This window comes from Micromys minutus (assembly GCF_963924665.1).
Source record: "Micromys minutus genome assembly, chromosome: 26".
In the NCBI taxonomy this organism is placed as follows: Eukaryota; Metazoa; Chordata; class Mammalia; order Rodentia; family Muridae; genus Micromys; species Micromys minutus.
The window spans coordinates 19,007,318-19,031,669 of NC_137961.1; the positions used below are offsets into that span (position 1 = coordinate 19,007,318).

Genomic DNA, 24,352 nt, shown 5'->3' on the forward strand with positions numbered 1-24,352 from the left:
CAAGAAATAAGTTTTCTTCACCCAGCCACAAAGTTTACCAGACAAGTTGGACTCTCCTACTTCCTGGAGGAGCTGAACTTGATTGCTCTTAGTTTTCCCCTGTAATCAAGTACAGGCCTTTCGGTTCCTTTCCAAACTGCTCTTTATCCTTGTTTCCCTTACTTTCCCAACTCACCCTCTCTCTCCCTTTGCCCCTCCCCTTGCTTACTTGATCTCTTCCCCTCCCCCACTTTCTAATCAGCTCCCCCACCCCCACCCCGCCCCCCTTGCTCAGACTGGCTGGATTTCCCTCCACACTTCTTCCCTCCTCCTCCTCCCGGGCTCTTTCTTTCCTCTCCAGTCCCCTCCCCCAGCATGCCTCCCGGCGTGCTTCCCTTCCCCCCGCCTCGCGGTCCTGCACCCTCCCCTCCCCCGCCTCCTGCCTTGTGACACATCCTGGGCCCTCCCGGAGGCCGTAGCAGCGGCGCGGCGGCATTGCTGGCCGCCACCTCCTCCCGAGCCGCAGCCCAGCTCAACCCGCGGCCCGCCGCGCTGTCGCTGCGGTCATGGCTGCTGACGGGGTGGACGAGCGTTCGCCGCTGCTGTCAGCATCCCAGTCCGGCAATGTCACTCCCACGGCCCCGCCGTACTTGCAGGAAAGCAGCCCAAGAGGTAAGGCCGTCATGGACCGTTGTGCTTCTCCCAGGAACGCCTGGAAGGGTGAATGCTGGGGAGCTCTAACGCGGAGGCGGAGGAGAGCTTCTCCCCTGGGCCGAGGGGGGGAAAAGGATGCTGACTGTTTGCCTTCCCAGGCGGTGCCTGCCTGCCCGAAAGCCTCTCTGCAGGGCTTCGCTGCTGCTGCTCGTGGCGTGGAGAGTGTGTGCTCCAGCACTTCTTAACCCAGCGTCAGGATCAGACATGAATCTCAAAGCTCCGTGCTGCTGTTTGCAAAGCAGCCCCTTCGTGCGGCTGGGCGGTGGTGCAGATCCTTCTTCATTCAGTGCTTTTTGGCTTGCTGGAAAAAAAAAAAAAAAAAAAAACCACCACGGGGTACTGCTCGCCCTGCTGTCCTTGAGAGTACTTCAGCACGAAACCTCTTAGTCTCTTCCACTCAGCCCCCCGAAAGCAAGCAGGGTAGTGCCTAACCAGAAGCCACAGAGTTAATCAATAGCCCTAATATGTCTGAAATTCCTAAGCTACGGGCATTATTCCTGCCTGGAAGGAGGAGTGTGTTTCGTAGGCTCAGTGGTGGACGAAGAGCATTCAGTTAGAAAGGAAGCAGGATTTTTTTTTCTTTTAACGCATGTCTGGGTGAGGTTGAAATTAACTTCTAAAAAAGTTCCCCAAGTTTATACTGTATATATTTTTTATTTTTGTTTTCAGTATAGAATATAAAGGGATTTGGAAAAACGGTCTGGCGAAGGGAAAGAAGTCTGTTTACCGAAAGATTCGATTTATTCAAGATCTGTCTTTGTTCAAAGTCTTTGAGGGTGTTTACTACGGTAGTCTGGAAGGCAAGGCGTACAGAGATCGTTAAATATGGCACTTGGAAAGTACCTTCTACTTCATCTTGCTCTTTTGGCTGAATGTGAATGAAGTTTAAAACCCTAAGGGGCAAACGTTCGTAGTGTTTTGGGAATATAAGCAGGTCACATGTCTTGTAACACAACTTCTTCTAAGTTCATGTCTGAAATGGGGGACACTACAACAGGTTGAGGTTGTCTGGCATGTAACTTTTTTTTTTTTTTAACATTTTATAACTTGAAGAACAACCTTCTGGGTCTCAATCTATAAAGAGAAGCAGAACAAAGGAAAACTATGGTTAGCTGGGAGTAATTCAGCGTGATTGGCAGCCCGGGAGGAAAGGGGCAAAGTCCAAGGGAACTGACGCACAGAAAACCTATGTTACCCCTGCTGGTCAGAATTCACAGGGTCCCCAAGCTGGGGGATTTCCCTTAGTGTCCATTACATATTAATATCATACTATCTAATATTTATTCACCGTTTTCTGAGTGAATGTTTCAGTTTTGTCTCATAGTTTTTGTCTATGAGATAAAATATTTGATGACCTATTAGGGGACTGAGTTTGTTCTGAAGTCATGGAGAGGCCTTTTCCTTCTTTAGTCAATTTGTGGTTACAACACACACATTGATATATATTCTGCATAGACTTCGTTGTTTTCTATAGATTTCCTTAATTTGACCAGAGTCCTTAAACTACGGAGGAAGTAGCATTTCCAATCAACACTGAAAAGAAGTCAAAGAGCTTCTAACAACTACGTTTAAGGGCATGTTTAGTCAAAAAAAAAACTCCTTTGGCCTTACAGTGGAGTAATTTTTTTCAGAATGATGGAAATCATTAAAACACTAATATCATATGGGGTAATACCTATGAAGCAAGAAACATACATGAGAAACAAAGTAATTTTATTCACATGATGCCAGAATCTTTTCTTGATTACTAACAAATAACTATTTGAGTAATGCACAGGTTCTAAATCTTGAACACTGTCATTCATTCATTCAGGAACTTTTTGGTCCCCAGAGTGTGCCACATGCTACACTGTTCCGAGTAAAGCTGACAAAACTGTACCTTCATGGAGCTCATGTAGTGGAGACAAAAAAATACATTTTTGACAGATTCAGTTCTGATGTTTTTGTTTTGTTTTAGTTTTGGAGACAGGATTTCTCTGTTGCCCTGGCTGTCCTGGAACTCTCTCTGTAGACCAGGCTGGCCTTGAACTCAGGGATCCTCCTGCCTCTGCCTCAGGGGTGCTGGGATCAAAGGTGTTTGATACCAATTTCTGGGAGTTCAGATTTTAAGACTTCTGTTATCATCGGATTCTGTTAGTAGCAGAAAGTAATAAATTTCTTAGTTGGAATCCAGTGACTAGACATTGAATATACATTTTGATGGTTAATTTTAGTTTGTGATACCACTAACAATTCAAACTGTGTGTGTGTGTGTTATATGTGTTTGTATATACAAGTGCCACAGGTCTGCAATCACGTGTCTGTCATAGTCTACTTCAATTTTTGAGACAGAGTCTCTCAGTGCACCTGAAGCTAATTGATTAAGCAATTCTGGATGACCAACAAAGCCCACAAGTCCTCTAGTCTGACTCCTCATGACTGGGGTTCAGTGTGCACTACCACACCCAGCTTTCTATGTGTGTCCTGGGTATCCAGATTCAGGCTCTCTTGCTTTCATAGTCAACACGTTGACAACTTTACTGTCTTCCCATCCTAATTACTCAGATGTGTAGTAGGTTAAAAAGTGGAGGGGAGGAGGCTTAACAATAGTATTTTCTAATACATTGCATTGTGCCACCCTTCTTTTTAAAGATATATTTATTTTACGTGTGCACGTGTGTGCCTGAGTGTGCGTGTGTGCAACATGTGTGTGCAGCTGGTTGAGATGCTGGCAGAGAGCATTGGTTTCCACTGAACTGGAGTTCAAGTTGATTGTTAGCCACCCATTGTGGGTGCTGGTAACCAAACTTGGAGTCCTCTGCAGAAGCAGTGTGAGCTCCTACCCACCGAATCACCTCATTAGCTCCTCTTTGGGTCCGTTTCTAGGTATCATGAATTATCATTCCTCTCTGAGAAGAAATAGTGCATTTTGGGTTATTTCAGGGTAGGATATTAATAATATAGTGGAGAGTATTTAGCATTGGACATTCGGTTTTGGCCAAGAAGAATTCCATGTAGTCCTTTGTTATGGTTTGTATATACTTGGCCCAGGGAGTGACTCTGTTGGGAGGGGTGACCTTGTTGGACTAGGTGTTGCCTTGTGGGTGTGGTCTTTAATACCCTTGTCCTAGCTGCCTGGAAGTTAGTACTCTGCTAGCAGACTTTGGATAGAACTCTCAGCTCTTCCTGCACTGTGCCTGAATGCTGCCATGCTCCTGCCTTGATGATAATGGACTGAACCTCTGAACCTGTAAGCCAGCCCCAATTAAATGTCCTTTATAAGACTTGCATTGGTTATGGTGTCTTTTTATAGCAGTAAAACCCTAACTAAGACATCCTTGAAACTATCCACCTGAGTTTCTGAGTAGAATGCTGGTGGTCTCCAATGCCAATACTGGGTAGCTAAACAGTGGTGGCTCTCTCCTGACTACTATATATATATATATATATATACACACACATATACATATACATATACATACCCACACACAATGCTCTGGTATATAAGCCAGCTTGTATTAAGGCATAGAAATCAAAAACAAAAAACCAGATACTAGTTTCATTTGAAATGAAAGTAGGAAAAGTACCACAAAGTTGAATAGTTTGGATAGATTAATTGGTTCCCTTACAGATCTACTAATACTTGAGACAATATATGATAGAATGATAGAACTTTTACATTTGCATCCCCGCTTGCTTCTTCTTTTGATATAATAAAACGCTATGACCAAAAGAAATGGCGAGGGAAGGGTTTATTCCAGCTGGGGAAGTCGGGGCAGGCACTCAAGGTAGGAATCTGCAGGCAGGATCTGACACAGGTGGTGAAGGGATGCTGTTTATTGGCTTGCTCAGCTTGCTTTTTATGCATCCCAGAACCACCTGTCTAAAGGCAGAACCACTTCCTGAGTGGGCTGATATTTCCCATACCAATTATTAACTAGGAAAACGTTCCGCAGGCATGCCCACAGGACCGTCTGGGAGAGGCAAATGTTGAGGTTCCCTCTGCCCAGGCAACTACATTTTGTGTCAAGTTGTCAAAAATGAATAGCTTTTATGAAATAGGTTTTGAATTCCAGGTTGTCTAAGTGTGCACAGTATTGACAACGGGAATGTGCTTATATACTCGGCGTATAATCAGAATGGGAGAGACTGTGTTACAGAGAGACAGGTCGTTTAGGTTTGTTTCTTTAATCTGTTCTTTAATGCATCCTGGCATTTTAGCCACACTCTGTGATAGGAAAGGAAAATCAGGCTGGTTTCCCTTTCCCTTATGATGTAATGGAGGACAGATTGCACAATCATTCACAGAAACACAAAATGCAAAGGGGCCAAGGACCATATTTGAGACAGGTCCAGTGTTTGAGACAGATCACATTTCATTGATTTAACCTGGCTAACAGAGACGGCAAAGGCTTTCCTGAATCCCGACTGGAATCTAAAGGTGGAACAGGAGTTATCCAGATGGAAAGGGTACCACATGGACACCGTATGCAAAGCAATAGAAAGAAAGAACAAAAAATAAAACACAGAAACACATATCAGAATGGGGAATGGTGAGTGCAGGGTTTGGGGGAGGAAGTTCAATGTTGCTAAACTAGAAATACATGCAGGGCACATGCTATAAATGACATTAGAGAGGTAGGTGTGTTAATATCCTCCATAGACTTCCTGGCCTTATGCTTTCAGGCGTTCAAGCCCTGTAGAGCCTCTCGCCTTGGATAAGGGCTGAGCCTGTGACTTGGTTTAGACCTCCAAAATAAGGTAGATGTGCTGAATAAGTTTAGATGTTAATGAGAAGAGATTATTGGTTTTGCTCTGAACATTATTGAAGTGCACTTTGGAAAAAGTAACTTGTCGTGTAAGAATTGGGACGGCTGGAGACAGTCATGCTTAGAGAAAGCCAAAACCAGCCATTCAGAAAGGCCACATAAAAGGAACCAACCCTCAGACATATCAATGTCTTGGATACATCACACATGGATACATCTTCAAGTCACCCTAACTAAAGCCAAACTATTACTGTGTCTACACAGAGACAGTCAATAGCAACAACCCAAACTGATGCCGAACGACTCACACACTTGCCAGCACTAATCTTAACTTTTATGATACTCCAATTTTGAGTGATTTGTTCTGCTGCACCATGGGACCATACAATTCTAGAGCATGATGGGGCAATATGAAGGATGTTTTGTTTATACAAAAAAATGAGTGTGTCAGACAGATCACTATTTGAAATTGCTCTACCAAACAGATGACATAGATGATTGGCCATATCAATTTAACAGGATCCCATCTCAAAATAACTTAAAAAATAGCAACAGTGCAGGGCTGGAGAGATGGCTCAGTAGTTAAGTGGCTGCTCTTCCAGAGGTCCTGAGTTCAATTCCCAGCAACCACATGGTGGCTCACAGCCATCCATAAACGTGATCTGATGCCCTCTTCTGGCCTGCAGATGCAGTGCTCGTTCAACAATGAAAACATGGGAGAGAGATCAAACTCAGTGGCAGAGGATTTGGCTCAAAGACAAAAGCCACGGGCTTAGTTCCCAGTGGTGCCAAAACCAAAGCAAATCAAAGAGTAGACTGAACCGGACTTGTTGATGGATCTCCAAGAATTCTGCTTCTGCAACTCTATAGTTTATCTGACTGCACTAAAATGGAGAACACCAGGAGAGGAGCAAGTTTTGGAGAAGACTGATCCCAAACTTAGCTTTAGATATGAGGCGTTTCGCATACTTCCAGATATCCAGAAAGAAGTGGGTATGAATTGATCTACAGGATCTATAAACCTAGAACTAAGAGGCCCTGACTTGAAAACCGAAGTGTGCTATCTGCATTGGCTAGAGCAAAACACGTGAACATTGATTCGCAGCTCCTCAGGGCCCTAGGAATGTGCTAGGGCATTTGCCATCCACCCATGATGCACCTCTCCATGGTGAACAAATGTCATGGTGGAAAAAAAAATCCAATTGCTTGAGTGTTTACTGCTCTGGTGGCAACATGTAAGGCCTAAAAATGGGACATACTGAAGTCAACTTCATTTAGAGGATCAGGCAGTTTATCCTCTGAGGGTTAAAAAGAACTGCATGCATACTGTGTTCAATCACAAGGACAAGCCATTTGTAGTATATGAATAACAACTGCTGAAAGTAAACTCAATGACACCTGGGAGGAAGGGCACAGTTCCAAGAATATTCAAAATCAAAGCACATTTCAAGAACAATACTGTGTTTTTTTTAAGAAACTGAGGTCACAAGACTTTTGTTTCTTGCAATTTTCTCATAACCATGCAAAATTACCCATTTATTTTTATATATTTGTTTTTTTGTTTTCTAGATAAGAGGTCTCTGTAACCCTGGCTGTTGTGGAAACTCATTATGTAGACCAGGTTGGCCTTGAACTCAGAGATCTGCCTGTCTCTGCCTTCCTAGTGCTGGGATTAAAGGCGTGTACCACCACTGCCCACACCTAACCCCTTTTATTTTTTAAATTCAGGATATCCAGTGTGTTCTAGGTTGAGGTGTTGTAGATAAATCTAGTTGTCTTTAGATGCATTAGCATCCTATACATTACATTATCACAACAGTGAAAGCATTGTGTGTAAAATTCTGCCAACAACAACAGAGATCCAAACGATGTCTGTTAGTTGCGCTATTGTATTGATCAGCTTGAAAAGAGACCCATGATCTGTAGTTCTAATATCTTGTAGAATACACGTCCATATTAACTTTTAATAGGAAAAACAATGAATTTTATGATGTCCTATGCAAATGGGATGCGATTCAAATTCCAAGGGAGAGTTAAATACAGTCCTTTTTCCAGATAAATGGACGAGTCTATTATGGTCCTAAGGTCCACTCTCAAACACAGAATCATCAATAAAGTAACTGCTTCTGCAGTGCCTAGGGCCCCACTTGGGCCCAGGCGGGCAGACTTGACTTCTGATGATATGGCCCATCTCTCTCTTTGCCCTTTTACTGGAAGTTTGCTATCTTTCTGGTCACGTCATTGTCTCCTGGCCCTCAGCCAGCGTCTTTGATGGTCCAGGGCTAATTAAAACTAATGTTTCAGAGGCTCCATCTACACTGACAAACTCATACTCCTTTCCCAGTTTTCTTCTGGAGAAGTAAAAATTGGGTACGTTAATGCTTGGTTATTTCCTTCTGAAATCAAACTAGGGAGTTTAGAGTGTGCATGATTATAAAGTCTATTGCTGGAAGTAATCTTATAACCTGTACTTAAGGACTTATGAATTAACTATAATAGATGAATCAAAACATCCAGATTCATTTGTTGGGCTGGGGAATCTCCCTGCATACTTGAAGAACCAAAGCCGATTATCTTTTGAAAAGAACAAATAATGTAGAAGTAATGTGTGCACGCATACGTGCAGACACACACACACACACACACACACACTCTAGTGAACTTTCTTTAAATGTTTGTTATTTGTCAAAGATTGTGAGACCCTCTTGAACTCACATTGTAATGATATGCAAGAAATGACCCAGCATTCTATGATGCTGAACATGCACGTTCTTGATGAATATGAAAACTTGATTTTTATGTTATAATCCAATTACTTCAGTTCAGGGATATCTTTCTATTGTTTCTTAAGCCAAATTTGTTTCACTGAGGCCACATCTTCCTTAAGTATAGCCTTGGAGAGATGGGTCAGTGGTTAAGAGCACTGACTGCCTTTCCAGAGGTCCTGAGTTCAATTCTCAACAACGACATAGTGGCTCACACCCATCTGTAATTGGATCCAGTGCCCTCTTCTGGTGTGTCTGAAGACAATTGACAGTGTACTCGTATACATAAAATAAATACATCAATAAAGAAAAAAAAAGGGATGAAGTATATTTGCTTCAGGCACTCCAATGGCTAAGCACACTTCCTGTCAGAATCCTTTTCCATTCTCTTAGCACCAGTTCTTTTATTCTGTTTTATAATTCTCACATTTCACTCGAATTTCCCCCCCAGCACCTTTAAAATGTTAAGTCAAGCCTCACTCCACCCCCTGTTCTTTCAGCCTCCCTTTCAAATATTTGAGTGCCTATTATGCTATTCATATGCTGAAGAACTTCCATTCATTTGAGCTGTGTGCTCTAAGCACTGTAATTTTCGAATAACAAGCAAGGAACAAAGATGTTTCCGATGGGCTATCAGGAAAGACTTTGCAGAGGTAACAAAATCACAGAGTCCTGAAAAATTAGTCAGAATCAGCCATCAGAATCTTAGGGGAAAGCAGAGCTTTCTAGGCAGTGGGGTCAGGAAATATAATACCTGCAGTTTTACAGCTGGGGACACCACAGGTAAAAACATGGGGATTTAGGGAAGAATAGTTAGAAGGGGTCATATGTGTGGACTGAGAGAGCTCCAGAGGCTTGGCAGGTCACCAAGAAAGGGATTGCTTTATGATGGTAATGGGGAGGGATAGAGTAAGGAGAGACTTAAAACCTTTACTTTTAAAAGTGGTCCTGATTTGTATATGGAAAATAGGCTGTATGAATATGTAGAGAAGGTGAGAAGAAACCAGTAAGAAATAGTGCTAGTTAAGGGTCTGTGAGTTGTAGAATGATGTTCTAAACAGTGGTGGAGGTGAAGGAAGCACTGGAAATACCGAGATGTGTTTGAATTCAGTATCCATCCATCCATCCATCATCCATCCATCCATCATCCATCCATCCATTTATCCACCGATCCATCATCCATCCATCCATCCATCCATCCATCCATCCATCCATCCATCTTCCCACCCATCCATCCATCCATCCATCCATCCATCCATCCATCCATCTTCCCACCCATCCATCCATCATCCATCCATCCATCATCCATCCATCCATTTATCCACCCACCCATCCATCATCCATCCATCCATTTATCCACCCATCCATCATCCATCCATCCATCATCCATCCATCCATTCATCCATCTTCCCACCCATCCATCCATCCACCCATCCATCATCCATCCTTCCAACCACCCAGCCTCCATCCACCCATCCTTCATCCATCCATCCATCCTCCATCCATCTGTTCTGTACATGAGAATCACACATGAGAATGTTGTTTGATGTGAGGAACAGACTTCATGGCTGACCTTCACTGTCAACCTTTTAGAGGTCTTAGAAGAAAGAATTCTGTTTCAAACAGGAGACGTCATTATGTCTCCTCCATGTTTTCCTTGCTGCCTCACACTAGTATCGGTTATCTGTCAGTTCTAGTCTTTCCCAGGCTGAGATTTACACTTTTCTTCCTCCAGACAGACCGAGGCAGCTCTTGAACTATTGCAGCTAAAGCCGCAGCTGCACAGCAAAGCTCCCCTGTTTTGTGCAATCTTTGACAGGAAATACATTTTTCCTGAGCACTGTGTGTCCGTGTGAGTGTGTGTGTGATCCTAGAGAGACACGTCTGGAGATTGGATCTCTGTCTCTGTCCTCTCTCTTGCATGTGATCTACATCCAGGTACGCAGCAAGCTTCATCCCTACCTAACTGGGTATCCCCAGTCTCCATGTATCCTCTGTGTGAATGAATGGGTGATGGGGTGAGGCATCAGGGCGAAGTTCATCATGGCTACGCTCATCACGGAGGCGCTCACATCACTGGGCACTGGAGGTGTTACCGGGAGATGGCGGAGCATGAGAACAGAGACAGTGTGAGCCATGGAACCTGTGGTCACACCGTTCCCAGAAATGTCCACAGGGCACAGAAGGCCCTCCAGGAGTGTCACTCCTACTGGGTGTAGTGAAGAACCGGCGCTTTAGTCGCTCCATTTCTTTAGGAATCTTTACATTTGGAAATGAAATTTAGTCCATCCATTGGCTGAAAATGGGATTTTCTTTTTCCACTAGCAGTTGTCAGCACTTACTGTATGCCTGTGAAATAAATATTGGTCTTAAGGGTCTTGTCACCTCTCATGTATTCATTTGATTTTGCTCAGATGTATAGAGACTACTTCAGATTCTAAAGTTAGCTAATTCTTTATTTTTAATCTGGATGGGTTAATCATTGATCCACTTATAATTCATTACAGGTAATCATTTGTAATTAGAAAGATGCAGAGTATAATATAGTAGTTTATATATTTATACTAGCAAGTAGCGTGACACCTTAACAGAATGCCATACTGTTTGACATATTTAAGCAAACAAAACATTACAAAACCAGTTTAGTCTGGCACTTTGCTTTTCTTTCTCATGCTTGTAGTTTATCTCCCCTCCCGTCCCCATATCATTTCTTGGTCTAACATGTCTTTCAACAGACCTTGGATAAGTAGACTTTATTACTAGTGATTTGTGAATATTTGAGATGTGTGTGTGTGTGTGTGTGTGTGTGTGTATAGTGATATGCAAAGGACTATCTTATTTTTTCTTAAAAAATGTAGTTTGTGAGCATCAGTAAAATGTGATGAGCAAAAAGAGTAACAGAAGGGGCTGGAGAGATGGCTCAGCAGTTAAGGGCACTGACTGCTCTACCAGAGGTTCCAAGTCCAATTCCCAGCAACCACATGATGGCTCACAACCATCTGTAATGGGATCAGATGCCCTCTTCTGGTGTCTGAAGACAGCTACAGTGTACTCACATACATGAAATAAATAAATCTTAAAAAACAAGGAACAGAAAACTAATCATTTACATCTGTTTAGGCTAAAACAGGTTTTTTCCTTCCTTCCTTCCTTCCTTGTCATGGATGCAATTATCTGTTCTATGTAACGAAGGGGCATCTTTATAGTTTTTTTTGAAACGTGTATTTTGAAAGCAGTATTGTAAATATCCAACTGAGAGTGGAGCCATATAAATAATCCATGAGATTTCACGTAAAGCAATGCCAGAAAAGTTTGTATTTCTTGAAATGGCAATAAATACAATAATTGAAAAAAAGTAAAATGAAAAATACACTGTAAGCCATCACTTCTTGGGAGCACAGCCTTTTCCCTCCACTTGTAACCCTGGTACACACTCTGCCAAACAAATAATTATCTTTCTGTTACCATACAAGGTGATGGTCCTTGTGGCGCTGTTGTGCACGTATAACCATCATGCTTTGCTCTTGCTTGCCTTCCCACGGTCTCCAGTGGTCCTCCCTTCCCAAGTACTCCCAATTCCACACATGGGCTATTAGCTTCTCATGATCTGCCTCCTCCATTGAGACTCTTGTATCTTTCATAGCCCTGTTTTCGTTCCCATCTCTGTACAGATATGCATGTAGATGTATGCATGTATTTAAATTTAGACTCTGTAAATGAGAGGACTTGACATTTGTCTTTCTGAACCTGGTTTATTTCACTCAACATAATGTTCTCTAATACGACCCACTATTCTGCAAATGTCCTCGTTTAAGTTTCTTTATGGTTGGATAAATTTCATTTTGTACATGTACATTTTCATTAAGCATTCTTCTGTTTCTGGACATTTAGGCTGATTCCACATTATATTCTGTGTTCTGTGAAAAGTTTAACAGTATACATGGTATCCAAGTACCACTATAGTACATATACAGGTACATACCCAGGAGTTGAATAGCAGGTCATACAGAAGTTTTAGTTTTAGCTTTTGAGAACCCTGCTGATTTCTATAATGGCTGCTCCAGTTAATAATAGTCAACTTCAACTACCCAACTCCACACTCACTCTTTAGAAAATCGGCAAACAGACAAACAAAAACCAATCAAACCAGACTAAAAAACAAAAACAAAACAAAGAACACGCAGGTACGCGCGCGCGCGCGCACACACACACACACACACACACACACAAACACACACCATAAAAACAAATTTGGAAATCAACAGCTACAAACAAAAGGCCAATAAGACAAAAAAATACTCGAACAAAACCATATGAAAGCAAATGTCTACAAAAATGCCTCTGAATTTATTTTGTGTTGGTAGGCATGGGTCTACCTGTGAGTGTAGTTACCCAGTGAGACTCCATTGGAATCAACTAATTCTTTTGTGTGTGGTTTCAGTGGGAAACAACTTCTTGGCTAGGGATGGGAGCTTGTGTCTGCTTCCCCATCTGAGGGAAGTGCTCAGCCCCTGAGTTGAACCTGAGTTGACCCTGTGCATACTGCTATCTGTAATCTCTATGAGTTTATATGCATCTCAATTCAAGCTTTAGACCAATGTGCGAATCTAGAAAATTTGGCTCAATTCAGCATTATGTTTTGTCTTCTTTTGCTTGTATCCTGAAGATTTACTCCAAAATATTTTCAGATTTGAGATGGTATGCATTCCCGAAAATCTTGTACCTCTTTTAATGCATAATCCAACTCTGGTTAGAGTTTGTATTTGGTTTTTAAATCTGTTTTAAGATTCACTTAATTTTATGTTACATGATCAATGTTTTGCCTGCATGCATATATGAGCAGTGTGTGTGTGTTGCTCTTGGAGGTCAGAAGAGGTGTTGGATCCCCAGAACTGAAGTCACAAATGATTAGGAGCCACTGTGTGGGTGCTGAGACCTAAAGCTGGTCCTCTGCTAGAGCAGCTAGGGCAGAAGCATCTTACCAGACCCAATTTCATTCTTTTAAAGTATGCTGAGATTTCACCCTCATCCTGGATCTTAAGACAAGAAGAGGTTTTCATGGTTGATCTTACGGAAAATGCCCAGCCGTCTCTTTGAATGTCATTCCCTCAAAAGAGGTATTCATAAAGGCTGATCTTTGAGGCTAAGGAGAGAAAGCTATTTTCTACTTGTGAGGGAGTCTTAGTAAGGCTGTGGACTTTCCTGACATAATTTTCAGTTGCCACAATTAAATTTTGTATTTGATTTCTAGTAAGATCTTCAGATGTTCGTACTTGTTTGCTTACATCCTTGCTTTTTTTCCTTCTTTTATTCTGAGGACAAGGGAATTTATTAGGAGATATGTTAGTACTATATATATATATAAACAAACAAATAAAAAAAGGTCATGGCATAGGCTTTGATGGAAGTTTATGCCCCAGCACTAGGGACAGACAGTCTGGCTGGCTCTCTGAAGAGAATCAGAGTTCAGGAGCTGGAAGAGAGAGTCTCTTTGTATGCCTTTGGTTATCATCTGTTTCTTAATTAGAAATACATGATAATTCTAAAGCTGTAACAGTTCTCTGCTTTTTTGATGAGTTGAGAGTTTAAAGATCTGAGCCTTCTTATTTTTTTCCAGGACCTTTACATTCATTGACATCTTCCCTATCACAGGCCGTATAGTAATTATGGCTCCTGTAATGATCACACGAAGCAGCCATAGATAGGCATCAGGCTTAACCCCGAGATTACTCAAATTCCTCAGAATGACTGCATCATGTCACACATCAGTACGGGCCTCTTTCTCATTGGTGAAGGAGCTAGCTCAGCATGCTGCTCAAGTCAATCCAGGCTCATCCAACCACTGCTCTGATCCATTCCTGTTTTTCTTGAGGTATCTTATATCAGTTTCTATGTTAGTCAACACCTTATGGGAAGGTAGAAACAACTCAATAGAAATTAATAGAAAGAATTGTTAGCTGGGTATAAAATTGCTAACAAGATAACTAACTGAAAGGTAAACATCTTCATCTCAAGTATCTAGAAGGAGGTAACAATGTAGCAATCCCTTAAGCCCAGGGAGCAAAGGATTGAAACTGTTAAAGCTTGGTAGTGTGGGGGAGGGGTCCCCACTGCTGAAATATGGCTATTGAAGACCCCAAGCAGCTGGCACTGTGTGCCTAAGGAGGCTGGAGGAAGTGCCCAGTGAAGTTGAAGACTGAAAACAGGGTTAAGTGTTGTCATGGGAAAGTGCTTTATTCTGAGGGTGACATTTAGAAAACTAGCAGGTAGTTTGGAAGCTCATAGGAAGCAAACAGGTAACAGAAGAGACAAAATCCTCTCTTCTCTGGCTTGCTAGGTTTTCTCCAGCACCTACTAACCAGAGCACCTGCAGCCAGCTTGAAGAGTCAGAGGGGGGTCTATCACTGTCTGAGCTCTATAGTCACAATACAGAACAAAGAAGGGTGGATTTAGATTCCAGGGTGACAGTGACCTGGTCGTCACACTCTGTCTTAATCTGATGTGTGCAAGACACCTCCTTCCAACAGTGGAGTGGTTTTGGGAGAACCATTTCTTTGGCTCGGAGAAGGGGAGGAATGAAGAATGGTGTTTCCTCTTCTCTGTATTGAGCTGTATGGGAGAGAGTTGCTGTTGAAAGCCGAGGTCTTGCAACAGCTCAGCTGACTTTATCTTTAACCCACATTCTCCCAAAGACCATGAAGAAATTGATCCTGAAATGGAAACGGGTGGGTGGGTGGGGAGAATAATGCTGGCCTTCTTCTCACGGACTTCCTTCTGCAATAGGATCCTAGATCATCTCAGACTTTAATGTGATGTCATTTTGCTGTCATGCATGCATCTTTGTCAAGGGCTGGAGACAGTGAGTCCACGGGTGAAGAACTCGAATTCACTGGGCGGGCAATGCCGTTGAAGAGGCTTGTAGAGGAGTGTATGAGGTGGTAAAGGGCCGAGCAGCCTAGCAAGGCAATGCCAACCTTTAGAATACAGAGAGATGTGTCTCAAAGCAAAGAGTACAGATTAATTCAGTAGGATGAATTAGCAAAGAGGAGAGACTGTTTGGCCCAGAATAGGTGCTGATGCTTGTGATGGGAAACTGTAATCTGATTACTTGTGGGTTTGCAGGGTGGTACTGCTTCTTTTGGAGGAGCGCTGAGTCCTTTGATCCCTCCGCTTTCGCTCTGTCTCTTTTAGGAGTCTCCATTTCTTCTATGAAGTTTTTATTACCATGAAACGATTTCTTCATACTGTTCAGCATACCCCTGTCTGAATTTTCTCAAAGCCTTCACTATTAGGTTCTTGACTGTTTCTATCACCTTCCTTGTCTTTACATTTTTTTCCTCCCACACAAAGTCTTTGCCTTTTGGAGCAGCGACTTCTAGGAGGAGCAGAATCACAGAGCCAGCATCTCTAGGTGTTGGCTTTCTTTTTTTATTATTGTTACTATTTTTTTAATTTTATGCATCCACTTTACATCTCGACCACTGCTCCCACTCCAGGCTACACCCTCCCACAATCCCTTCCCCCTCTCCTTTTTCTCCTGTAAGAGGATGGAACCTCCTCCCCCAACCCCAGATATCCTTCCACATGGCACAGTCTCTGAAGGGCTAGGTGCCCTTCTACTGAGGCCAGACAAGGCAGCCCAGCTAGAAGAACATATCCCACAAGACAGGCAACAGCTTTTGAGATAGCTCCTGCACCAGTTGGGGAAATATATGAAGACTGAGCTGGACATCTGCTGCACATTTGTGGGAGGCCTAGGTCTAGCCTGTAGATCCAGCCTGTGTATGTTTTTTGCTTGGTGGTTTAGGATCTGAGAGACCCAAGGGTCCTGGTTAGTTGATTCTGTTGGTCTTCCTGTGGGGTTTATATCCCCCTATGGGGCCTGCAATCCTTCCTCCTATTCTTTTTTTTGTAAGAGCCCCCAAGCTCCATCCACTGTTAGGCTGTGGTGTCTGCGTCTGTCTGAGTCAGCTGCTGGGTGGAGCCTCCCAGGACAGCCTTGCTAGATGACTGTTTGCCAGAGCAGGCAGCATGGCAGTCTCAGAGTCTGAAGGCCTTCTTCAGTGAAAACATTAGATTTCACAGATGGATTTCATTTCTGACACGTAGCACAGTCCTAAAGACTTGGCAATGTGGTTTAGAATTAAGAACTGCAAATACATAAGGAAAAAAGGATCTTTTATTTAGCACAACCCCACAGAGATGTCCACTGCTTAGGTTTCTACCAAGACTCTTAAGAAAATGGAACTTTTTACTTACTAGTGAGCTGCAGTTCTGAGATCACAGTAGCCTTTTTATTTAGAAATGCCCCCGAGGTTCAGCTCTAGTGATTTCTTGACTGTTGTAAAAATGAAAGGGATGAAGCGAAGACATTTCCATTCGAATTGCTGCTGCCGTAGCTGCCGTAGCTCCCAAGCTCCCACAATTTCGGGTCTCTGATGGGAGGAGAGAGAGCTGTCCGTGAAGGCTTCCTTTGGGTAAATTAAGAGCGAGAGATGCCAAGAGTACCCAAAATGTCTCTAGATTGCATTAGGGCTACAGTGATGCACAGGAAATTTAATGAAAGGCCTAGAAGTGCTGGTAGTGGAACGTGGGTTAGGAAGACCATTTGTTTTTAAGAGAGTTTTTTTTTTCTGTTTTTTTGTTTTTTCTCCAATGTAGAGCCATTCTTTTATAAGGAGACTGGTAGACCGGAAGTGATTATTTATTTACTCTTATTTTACTAAGAGACATTATTATACCCAATAAACTTCAGTGCTTTGGGAAGCTTATTAAACCATCCAGTAATTGTGTAGTAAACATCAGCCAACTAGGGGGTGTTTTAAGAATGCTGGGGACGAAGTTATTAACGAGGCAGACATGCCTTGGGCTACAAGTCTCTTCTGTTTAAACTTATCACCACTGGTTATCACCATAAACTCATCACCACACCCTCCCACCCCCAAATGCCTCTCAAATTCATTATATCTTTTTGTTATTTGTTACACGTATGGATGAATGCGCGCATGCGCGCGCGCGCGCGCGCGCGCGCGCGCACACACACACACACACACACACACACACACACACACACACACAGCTAAGCCCATTTCGTGTTTCTGGTACATATATGGTTACATGCCAGCTGACCGCTTGGAATAGAGAGGATAACCAGTTAGGTGATTTCTCCCTCTGATCCCCATTTCTCCTGCTTTCGGAACCTCTCGGTGCCTGTCCTTTGTCTAGGGATGCAGCCTCAGGGCACTTACTCCTGGTATTGCTAATACATCAGATGACTAAGCACAACTCTTTACCCACTCAATCAAATCCAAACTGTTTCAGCAACAGCAGGGAAATAGTAATGTGCGCTTGTGTGTATCTTTCAGTTACGAGATTTTCCAGAAGTTTTACCTTTGGGTATTTAGGTGTATAAACCAGCCCTCCCCTCACTTCCCCAGTAGTTGAAAGAATTTGGGAAATAAAATTTGGTAAAGGATAGGGATGTGTTTGCAGTTTGACCATCCATAAGGAGGGATGTCTAACTCTTTTCCCACCTCACCTGTGACCATCTTGCGATTTGTAAGAAGCCACAAGCAAAGGGTACATTTCACGGGGAGATGGGCCGATCAGTTCCTGAAGGAAGGGACCTGGACTCCAGACACTCTCACTTTTATGTGGTGATGCCAGCCTTAATCTGTGGCAAGGAAAATGGAATCTTAAAGATGCTTCGGGCTGGAGAGATGGCTCAGTGGTTAAGAGCACTGACTGTTCTTCCAGAGGTCCTGAGTTCAAATCCCAGCAACCACATGGTGGCTCACAACCATCTGTAATGGATCTGATGCCCTCTTCTGGTGTGTTTGAAGACAGCTACAGTGTACTTATACATTTAAAAAAAAAAAAAAAAAGATGTTTCATGTTGAAAGGGGCCAGAATGTAGGCTTGTAAGATCCCCGTTTATGCCCAGAAGAATGCCTTGTGTTTTCACTTGGCAGAGTTGTTTGTCCATTCCTGTGATGTGACTCTATTCACTTGGGGGAAAAGACAGTTGTCCTGTGATGGCTGGAGGAGAAACACAAGTCTTTCTTTAGAACGTCTTTCTCTGCTCTGGCTTCAGCACCAGATCAAGGTTAAAAATCTGTTCAACACATCTCTTGTGTTTCTCCTTGACTTTCTCAAGCCCCTTGTTTTCTGATTGTAGTTAGTCATATTGCTGCATCAGGATACGTAGAAAACAAATGCACCCGACATACGCTGTGTGTGATTATAATCACTGCGCTTTTGTTGACCATTTTTGTCTTTTAGTAGGGAGGGATTTTACGTGTTTGTTTATTCATTCATCATTGACAGAGTCTTTCTGTTGCTATGTGAAACAGTGTCTGGAGAGGTGGCAGCAGGAGTGGGTAAACAAGAATTTACCGAGAGTCCAAACAGACGGAGAGAAACTTGACGGAAATATACTTTAAGAACAGCAAGTTCTTAAGAGACCAGATCGCAGAGGGGATCATGGTTCTAGGAGGGGATGGGGATTCTTTTTATAACAGTATCACAGTTGGTGGGACGATGTCTGGTCTTATCTTGTGAGCCATTTGTAGACATCCATATGTGGACAGACAGGTGAGCTTCTGAGTGTCTTATGGAATAAAGTCTACAGGTTGTCTCTGGGTTGGTTATTTAAATGGAGTGCTGGGTATCAAGCTCTGGATGTAATAATACTGGGATTACTCTCCAGGTAGGTCCCGGTCCAGTTGTGAAAGCATGGGGATCTCGAGCCTTTTGCCCCTTCACCTATTGCCTTGTGTGTTTTGCAGTCCTGTGTCACCTTACCGAGTACCAGACTTATGGGTGCACTAGTAGACGGTTTTCATTTAGGTACAAACTACTACCACCAGAGCTCTAGAGGACCGAAAAGGAGTGGGGTGGGTATTTTGAGTAAAGGAAATTCCCCGCTGTGGGAGACCTACGTCATCACATTTGGATTTTACCAAACTTGCTCGTTTTACTCTCTGCAGCAAGGACAGGTCAGCTCCTGTTAAATACAAAGGGAGTGTTTTAGTGGTTTCTCCGTATGCCTAAGGCTTCTATGCTCAGACTGCCCCCAGCAGTTCCTCAGCAATTCTGACTCAGTATAACATCCTTTCAGCTGAACTCCCACCTCCGTACACAGCCATCGCCAGTCCAGGAACAAGTGGTATTCCCGTGATCAACTGTCGAGTGTGCCAATCTCTAATCAACCTGGATGGTAAACTTCACCAGCATGTGGTTAAGTGCACAGTTTGCAATGAAGCTACGGTAAGTGGCGATTTATTAGAAAGTGTATATCACTGGCTGATGTCTTCAGTAGTGTTATTTAAGTGCCAATGGAGGCTGTGTACAAACATGATGATCCTTTTTATTTTTTTCTCCTGCCCGCCTTTTTTTTTTTTTTTTTGTTATATAAGAATGTCTCTACATGTTTAGGATAACACCATTAGAAATTGGTTAATTTAAATATATTGTTCCTTTGGTTCTTTACATATTGTGGGCATTTATATTTCTCTGCAATATGTTTATTTTTATTCTAGTGCAGATCTACTGGGCTTTACTGCACATGTAGTCTTTAATAGAGAACTATTTATTTAATAATTGTATGATATCACTATTCTTTTTCCTTATTTATGAACTTATTATTACTTTCTGTGCCACACTGCTTGTTTGCAAATAGCTTAGCATTTTATTCTGCTTGCTAGATGTGAGTGCAATACAATGTCATTTTTAAGTAATTGAAGGGCACTTTTAAAAAGCTGATCTTTGGGGCTGGAGAGATGGCTCAGAGGTTAAGAGCACTGGCTGCATTTCCTGAGGTCCTGGGTTCAATTCTCGCAACCACATGGTGGCTCACATCTATCTGTAGTGGGATCTAGTGCCTTCTTTTGGCCTACAGTTCTACAGGTAGAACACTGTATACATAGTAAATAAATCTTTATTAAAAAAAGCTGGTCTTTGGGAAGAATAACTAAATCTAATTCTTAATGGTATTAATGTTCTGTCAGAAGAAAACCTGAATACATTTTTACAGTTTAAATTAGTACCCGGTAAGGGATATATTATTTAGTTAATCTCTGTTCCCACTTGTATAATTAGTTAGACTTTAGATTTTTTTTTCAGTCTGCTTTGAAATCTGCAATTAAATATGAATTGAATCTTAGTGTTTGTATTTTCCTCCAGGTTAGAAAATTACAATTCAGTCTGCTAGTGGCCATTGTCTCTACGAACCTCAAATCATAGATACTAGGCTTAATAGGTTTGAAAGTTGTCAAATAAAACTAATTCATAAAGCCATTTCATTGCAAATGTTTCCAGTAAGGGATAGCCTTCTACTTAGAGAAGTTGATCTCGATAAAAGTCATAACAACCACGCCAGCTAGTGTGTAAGTTGACCAATGACTAGTGAATTTAATTAGGGTCATCTTCTTCTATTGAGCTCTTTGTAAACTTGGCAAGCAAATAAAAGTAGTAAGGCAAAAGTACTAATTTTAGAAGCCGGAGCTTTGAATCTTTCCTTGGATTTAATAATATCTTCTCTCATTCTGCTAGATACACATTTTCGTCAGAACAGTGTCTTTGTGTGTGTGTGTGTGTGTGTGTGTGTGTGTGTGTGTGTGTGTGGAGGAGCATACATGTGTGTGTGGCAGCTAGAGGAGGATGCAGGCTGCTTTTCTCCCTCACTCTTGGCCTTATTCCTTTAAGACAGTATCTCTCTCTGAAGCACGCTGAGCTTTGAGCTAGGCTGTCTAGAGTTTCTGTCTGCCTCTGACTGTCTCTGACTGTCTCTGCAGCCTACAGTGAGGGTTACAGGTGTGTACAGCCCTGCCTTCTTTCCTCATGTGGAGATGTTGGGGATTTGAATTCAGCTTCCCCTGCATGCACAAGTAGTTTTACCCATGTACCCCCAGTCCCTTCACGCCCCTCATCTTCCTACATAACCCACGTTGCTCTCAGTCTCGTGATCTTCAGTCCCCAGGGGTGCTGGGGTTGCAAGAGTGTATCTCTCTGCTTAGCTTTTGTTAATGGATAGGAAGAAGCAGACAAGCAAAAGTTTTAAAGTTTTTAAACAGGACAGAGTAGGTCATTCATGATAAAACCTTAAATTCTGAAGATTGAGCAGACAGCATCAGTCAGCAATTTGTCCAGGGCAGCTTGCTACTTTGGTGTCTAAAGGAAGTTGATTCTTCTCATGATGGAAACAGTTGTGAAGATGCTACAGTATAACAAGGGGAAAAAGTGAACAGAAAGCTCTGCCACGTGACTGGATAGTGTCTCACATGTGACTTGGTCTTAAGCTTTCAAGTGAAGGACTGTGAGGCACCAGAGAATGGCTTCAGAGAATTTTAGGTTGGAAATGTCAGCGCTAAGGCATGACATAGGCTCAGATCCAACAGTGAGATTCCTCCACCCTCTGGCTCAGTCCGCTACTGTGATCCTTTCTGAAATCTGGCCTCGGAGCCTGGGTTCTCTGGGGTAGGCACTCTGATAGGAACCTGCTATGTCAGTCAGATTAAATGGCCCGTAGCTGATTGTTAGCCAGAGATTCAGAGACTGACAGACGGGAGTGTGTCAGGTTTCTGTTCAGTGACTGTGTCTCTGAGGCTGCATATCTTAAACTGTGATTTTGTATTATGAAAAGAATACCAATTTTGTAGGATTACTGTAGAAACAGGAATAAAGCACCCTGCACAGTTACTGGCAAAGCAACTTTCATTGCTATTTGAGACAGGATCTCATGTGTACTTCTGGCTGTCCTGGAGCTTACTGTGTAGATCAGGATGGCCCGGAACTGACAGAGATCCACCTGCCTCTTCTTTCTGAGTGTTGGGATTAAAGGCATACTCCACCACTCTCAGTTTTGCCAAATAATAATTTTAGAATGGCTGGAGAAGTGGCTCAAAGGTGACAGCACCTGCTGCTTTTGCAGAGGACCTGGGTTCAGTTCCAGTGCACTCATTACCCTCTTCTGACCAGAGGCGCGGAATGGTTGTTGTGCACAGATAATACTTGTAGGCAAAAGAGCCATATACATAAAATAAAATGAATAAATGTGAAAACAAAACCAACAGGAGACGTGCTCAGGGGCATTTCTCTTCCCCTTCTCCCGTGGTCAGGATATGACAGAGGGCGGCACTGAGAACTAGTCTCCAAATCCACCTTAGTTATAAGAATTGATTGTCTAAATGTGAGAAAATTTTAAAAAAATGTGTGAAAATCTTATTGTCTAGCACATGTTTATTTCATGGAAAATGTTGAATAACAAATAAATAACATGTATATAACAAATATAAATATATATAAAAATAACAAATATGTAATATATATCATTGTTTTACATTCTCTAGTTATATATTCTTTATGATTGTGAATTTTAAACGTTCAGAAACCTGCAATATATCTTAATAAATTATAGATTTTTTTACTAGTCATTATGTATTTCTATGACAGTTATTTTTAAAATATTTGGAGTTCTGTTTTTTTAAAGGTAAGGGTTACAAAAATAATATGTGTGGGCACTTTTTTATTTCAAATTTTTATTTATTTTTTATTTCTTATGTAACCATACGGCCATACAACCATGGGGTGCATTTACTGAGCACCCCAGGTTCCCAGTAGTCACTGCTGTCAGTGTGGGTCACGTCTCCTGCAGATCACGGGCTGAGAGCCGTCGCTTGCTGCTGACGCTCACCTTCTTCAGAGAATCTCATAGTGCGCATTGCTTTGCTAGCCGCGAAAAAGATAAAGTGTACTTTTCAGTGTGACTCTTCAGATTAGCAAGCTTAAGTTCTCACGTGGCAAGGAGTGTTTTCTTCTAGGCTGTTTGGACTCAGGTTAAATAAATAAATAAAACAAAATGCTAGTGTTTGGAGCAACTGCAGGTTCTGAAGTTCGATACTGACATAAAATGAATGACTTCTGTTGAGCAGTTTAAGGAATGAGTCCACTTATCTCTGCTGTTGCTTTTGTGGAGCGTGGGTCCTGTTTATGTTTCCACCCCAGTGGGCAGGTATATGATCTTACCTTGGGAACTCTAAGGAGAAAACAGCCATCATGTGTTACCTATTCTTACCCCGAAAACACTGACTCCCCATAGTCCTGGAACGTCCGAGCACTCACCAGCCCACACCTTTGCTGTGTGAAACCGCGTGCAGTGCCCTCTTTCTTAGAGTGTAGCACGGCCCCTGGGGCCTTCCAGTTTCAACTAATCGTTTCCTCCCTAAACACAAACAATTTGTGACAATTTGGATTTTGGTTGATTTTCCTGTGTTTGTGTTTTCTTCCATTACCTAGCCAATCAAAACCCCTCCAACAGGGAAGAAGTATGTTAGATGTCCTTGTAACTGTCTCCTCATTTGTAAGGACACATCTCGGCGGATAGGATGTCCGAGACCCAACTGGTAAGAGGCCAAGATTCATTCATTCATTCATTCATTCATTCATTCATTCATTCATGTGTGCGTTCAACAAGCATTTATTAAGGCTCATTATGTACTAGGCTTTGTTCAAGATGGTCTTTGTCCTCAGTTTTTGGATAGATTTTTTTCCTTGTTATTATTGTTAAAGAGACGACAGACGTAGAACTTGCCAGTCAGAATTATATGTAGGATATAATATTTTTGAACGGGCAGTGGATATTTTCTTTTTCTTGTGTGGGCATTCAGTGGACTATAATAAACCATTGACTCACTGGACTTATTAAAAGTAACTAGTTAGTTTACCTTTGACATAATTAATTTCAACCCAGGAGACAATTTTTATCATGCATCTCCTTGTATGCTACATGAGTGTCTGTATAACATGTATAATGATGCTTGGGATTGCTTTCCTATGCCAAATGCTATTATACATGTCCTCACATGCAAGGATATAAACACCTTCACTGTATTCTTGTTCCCAAAACTTCTCTGGCCTTTTGACCACCATTTGCCTCATCTGATCGGAGAATAAAAAGAAACCATGGACTCCACGTTTCTTCTCTGAGTGAATAATTATCAAGCAACACTAGGCTTTTCAGAGAAATTGGGTTTCAGCTCAGCGCTTGGCACTTTCATGACAGACACATTTATTAATGTGGAAAAACATTGTAAAGTTGTCTTCTACCAAATTCAAGTTGTCCGTGTAGATTAAGAAAAAAAACCCTCT

The 24,352-nt window shown here is 42.2% G+C and overlaps 1 protein-coding gene across 1 annotated transcript in view; it reads left to right on the forward strand.

Annotated features, from left to right (window-relative positions):
• The first annotated feature begins 400 nt into the window (after positions 1 to 400).
• The window catches only part of PIP4P2 (phosphatidylinositol-4,5-bisphosphate 4-phosphatase 2), a 47,180-nt gene continuing 23,228 nt past the window's right edge, over positions 401 to 24,352 (forward strand). The window contains exons 1-3 of the mRNA XM_080938503.1: positions 401 to 651; positions 19,326 to 19,474; positions 23,501 to 23,607. Of these exons, the coding sequence (XP_080794629.1) occupies positions 546 to 651; positions 19,326 to 19,474; positions 23,501 to 23,607 (362 nt within the window). The 5' untranslated portion in view covers positions 401 to 545. The remainder of the gene's footprint in view (positions 652 to 19,325; positions 19,475 to 23,500; positions 23,608 to 24,352) is intronic.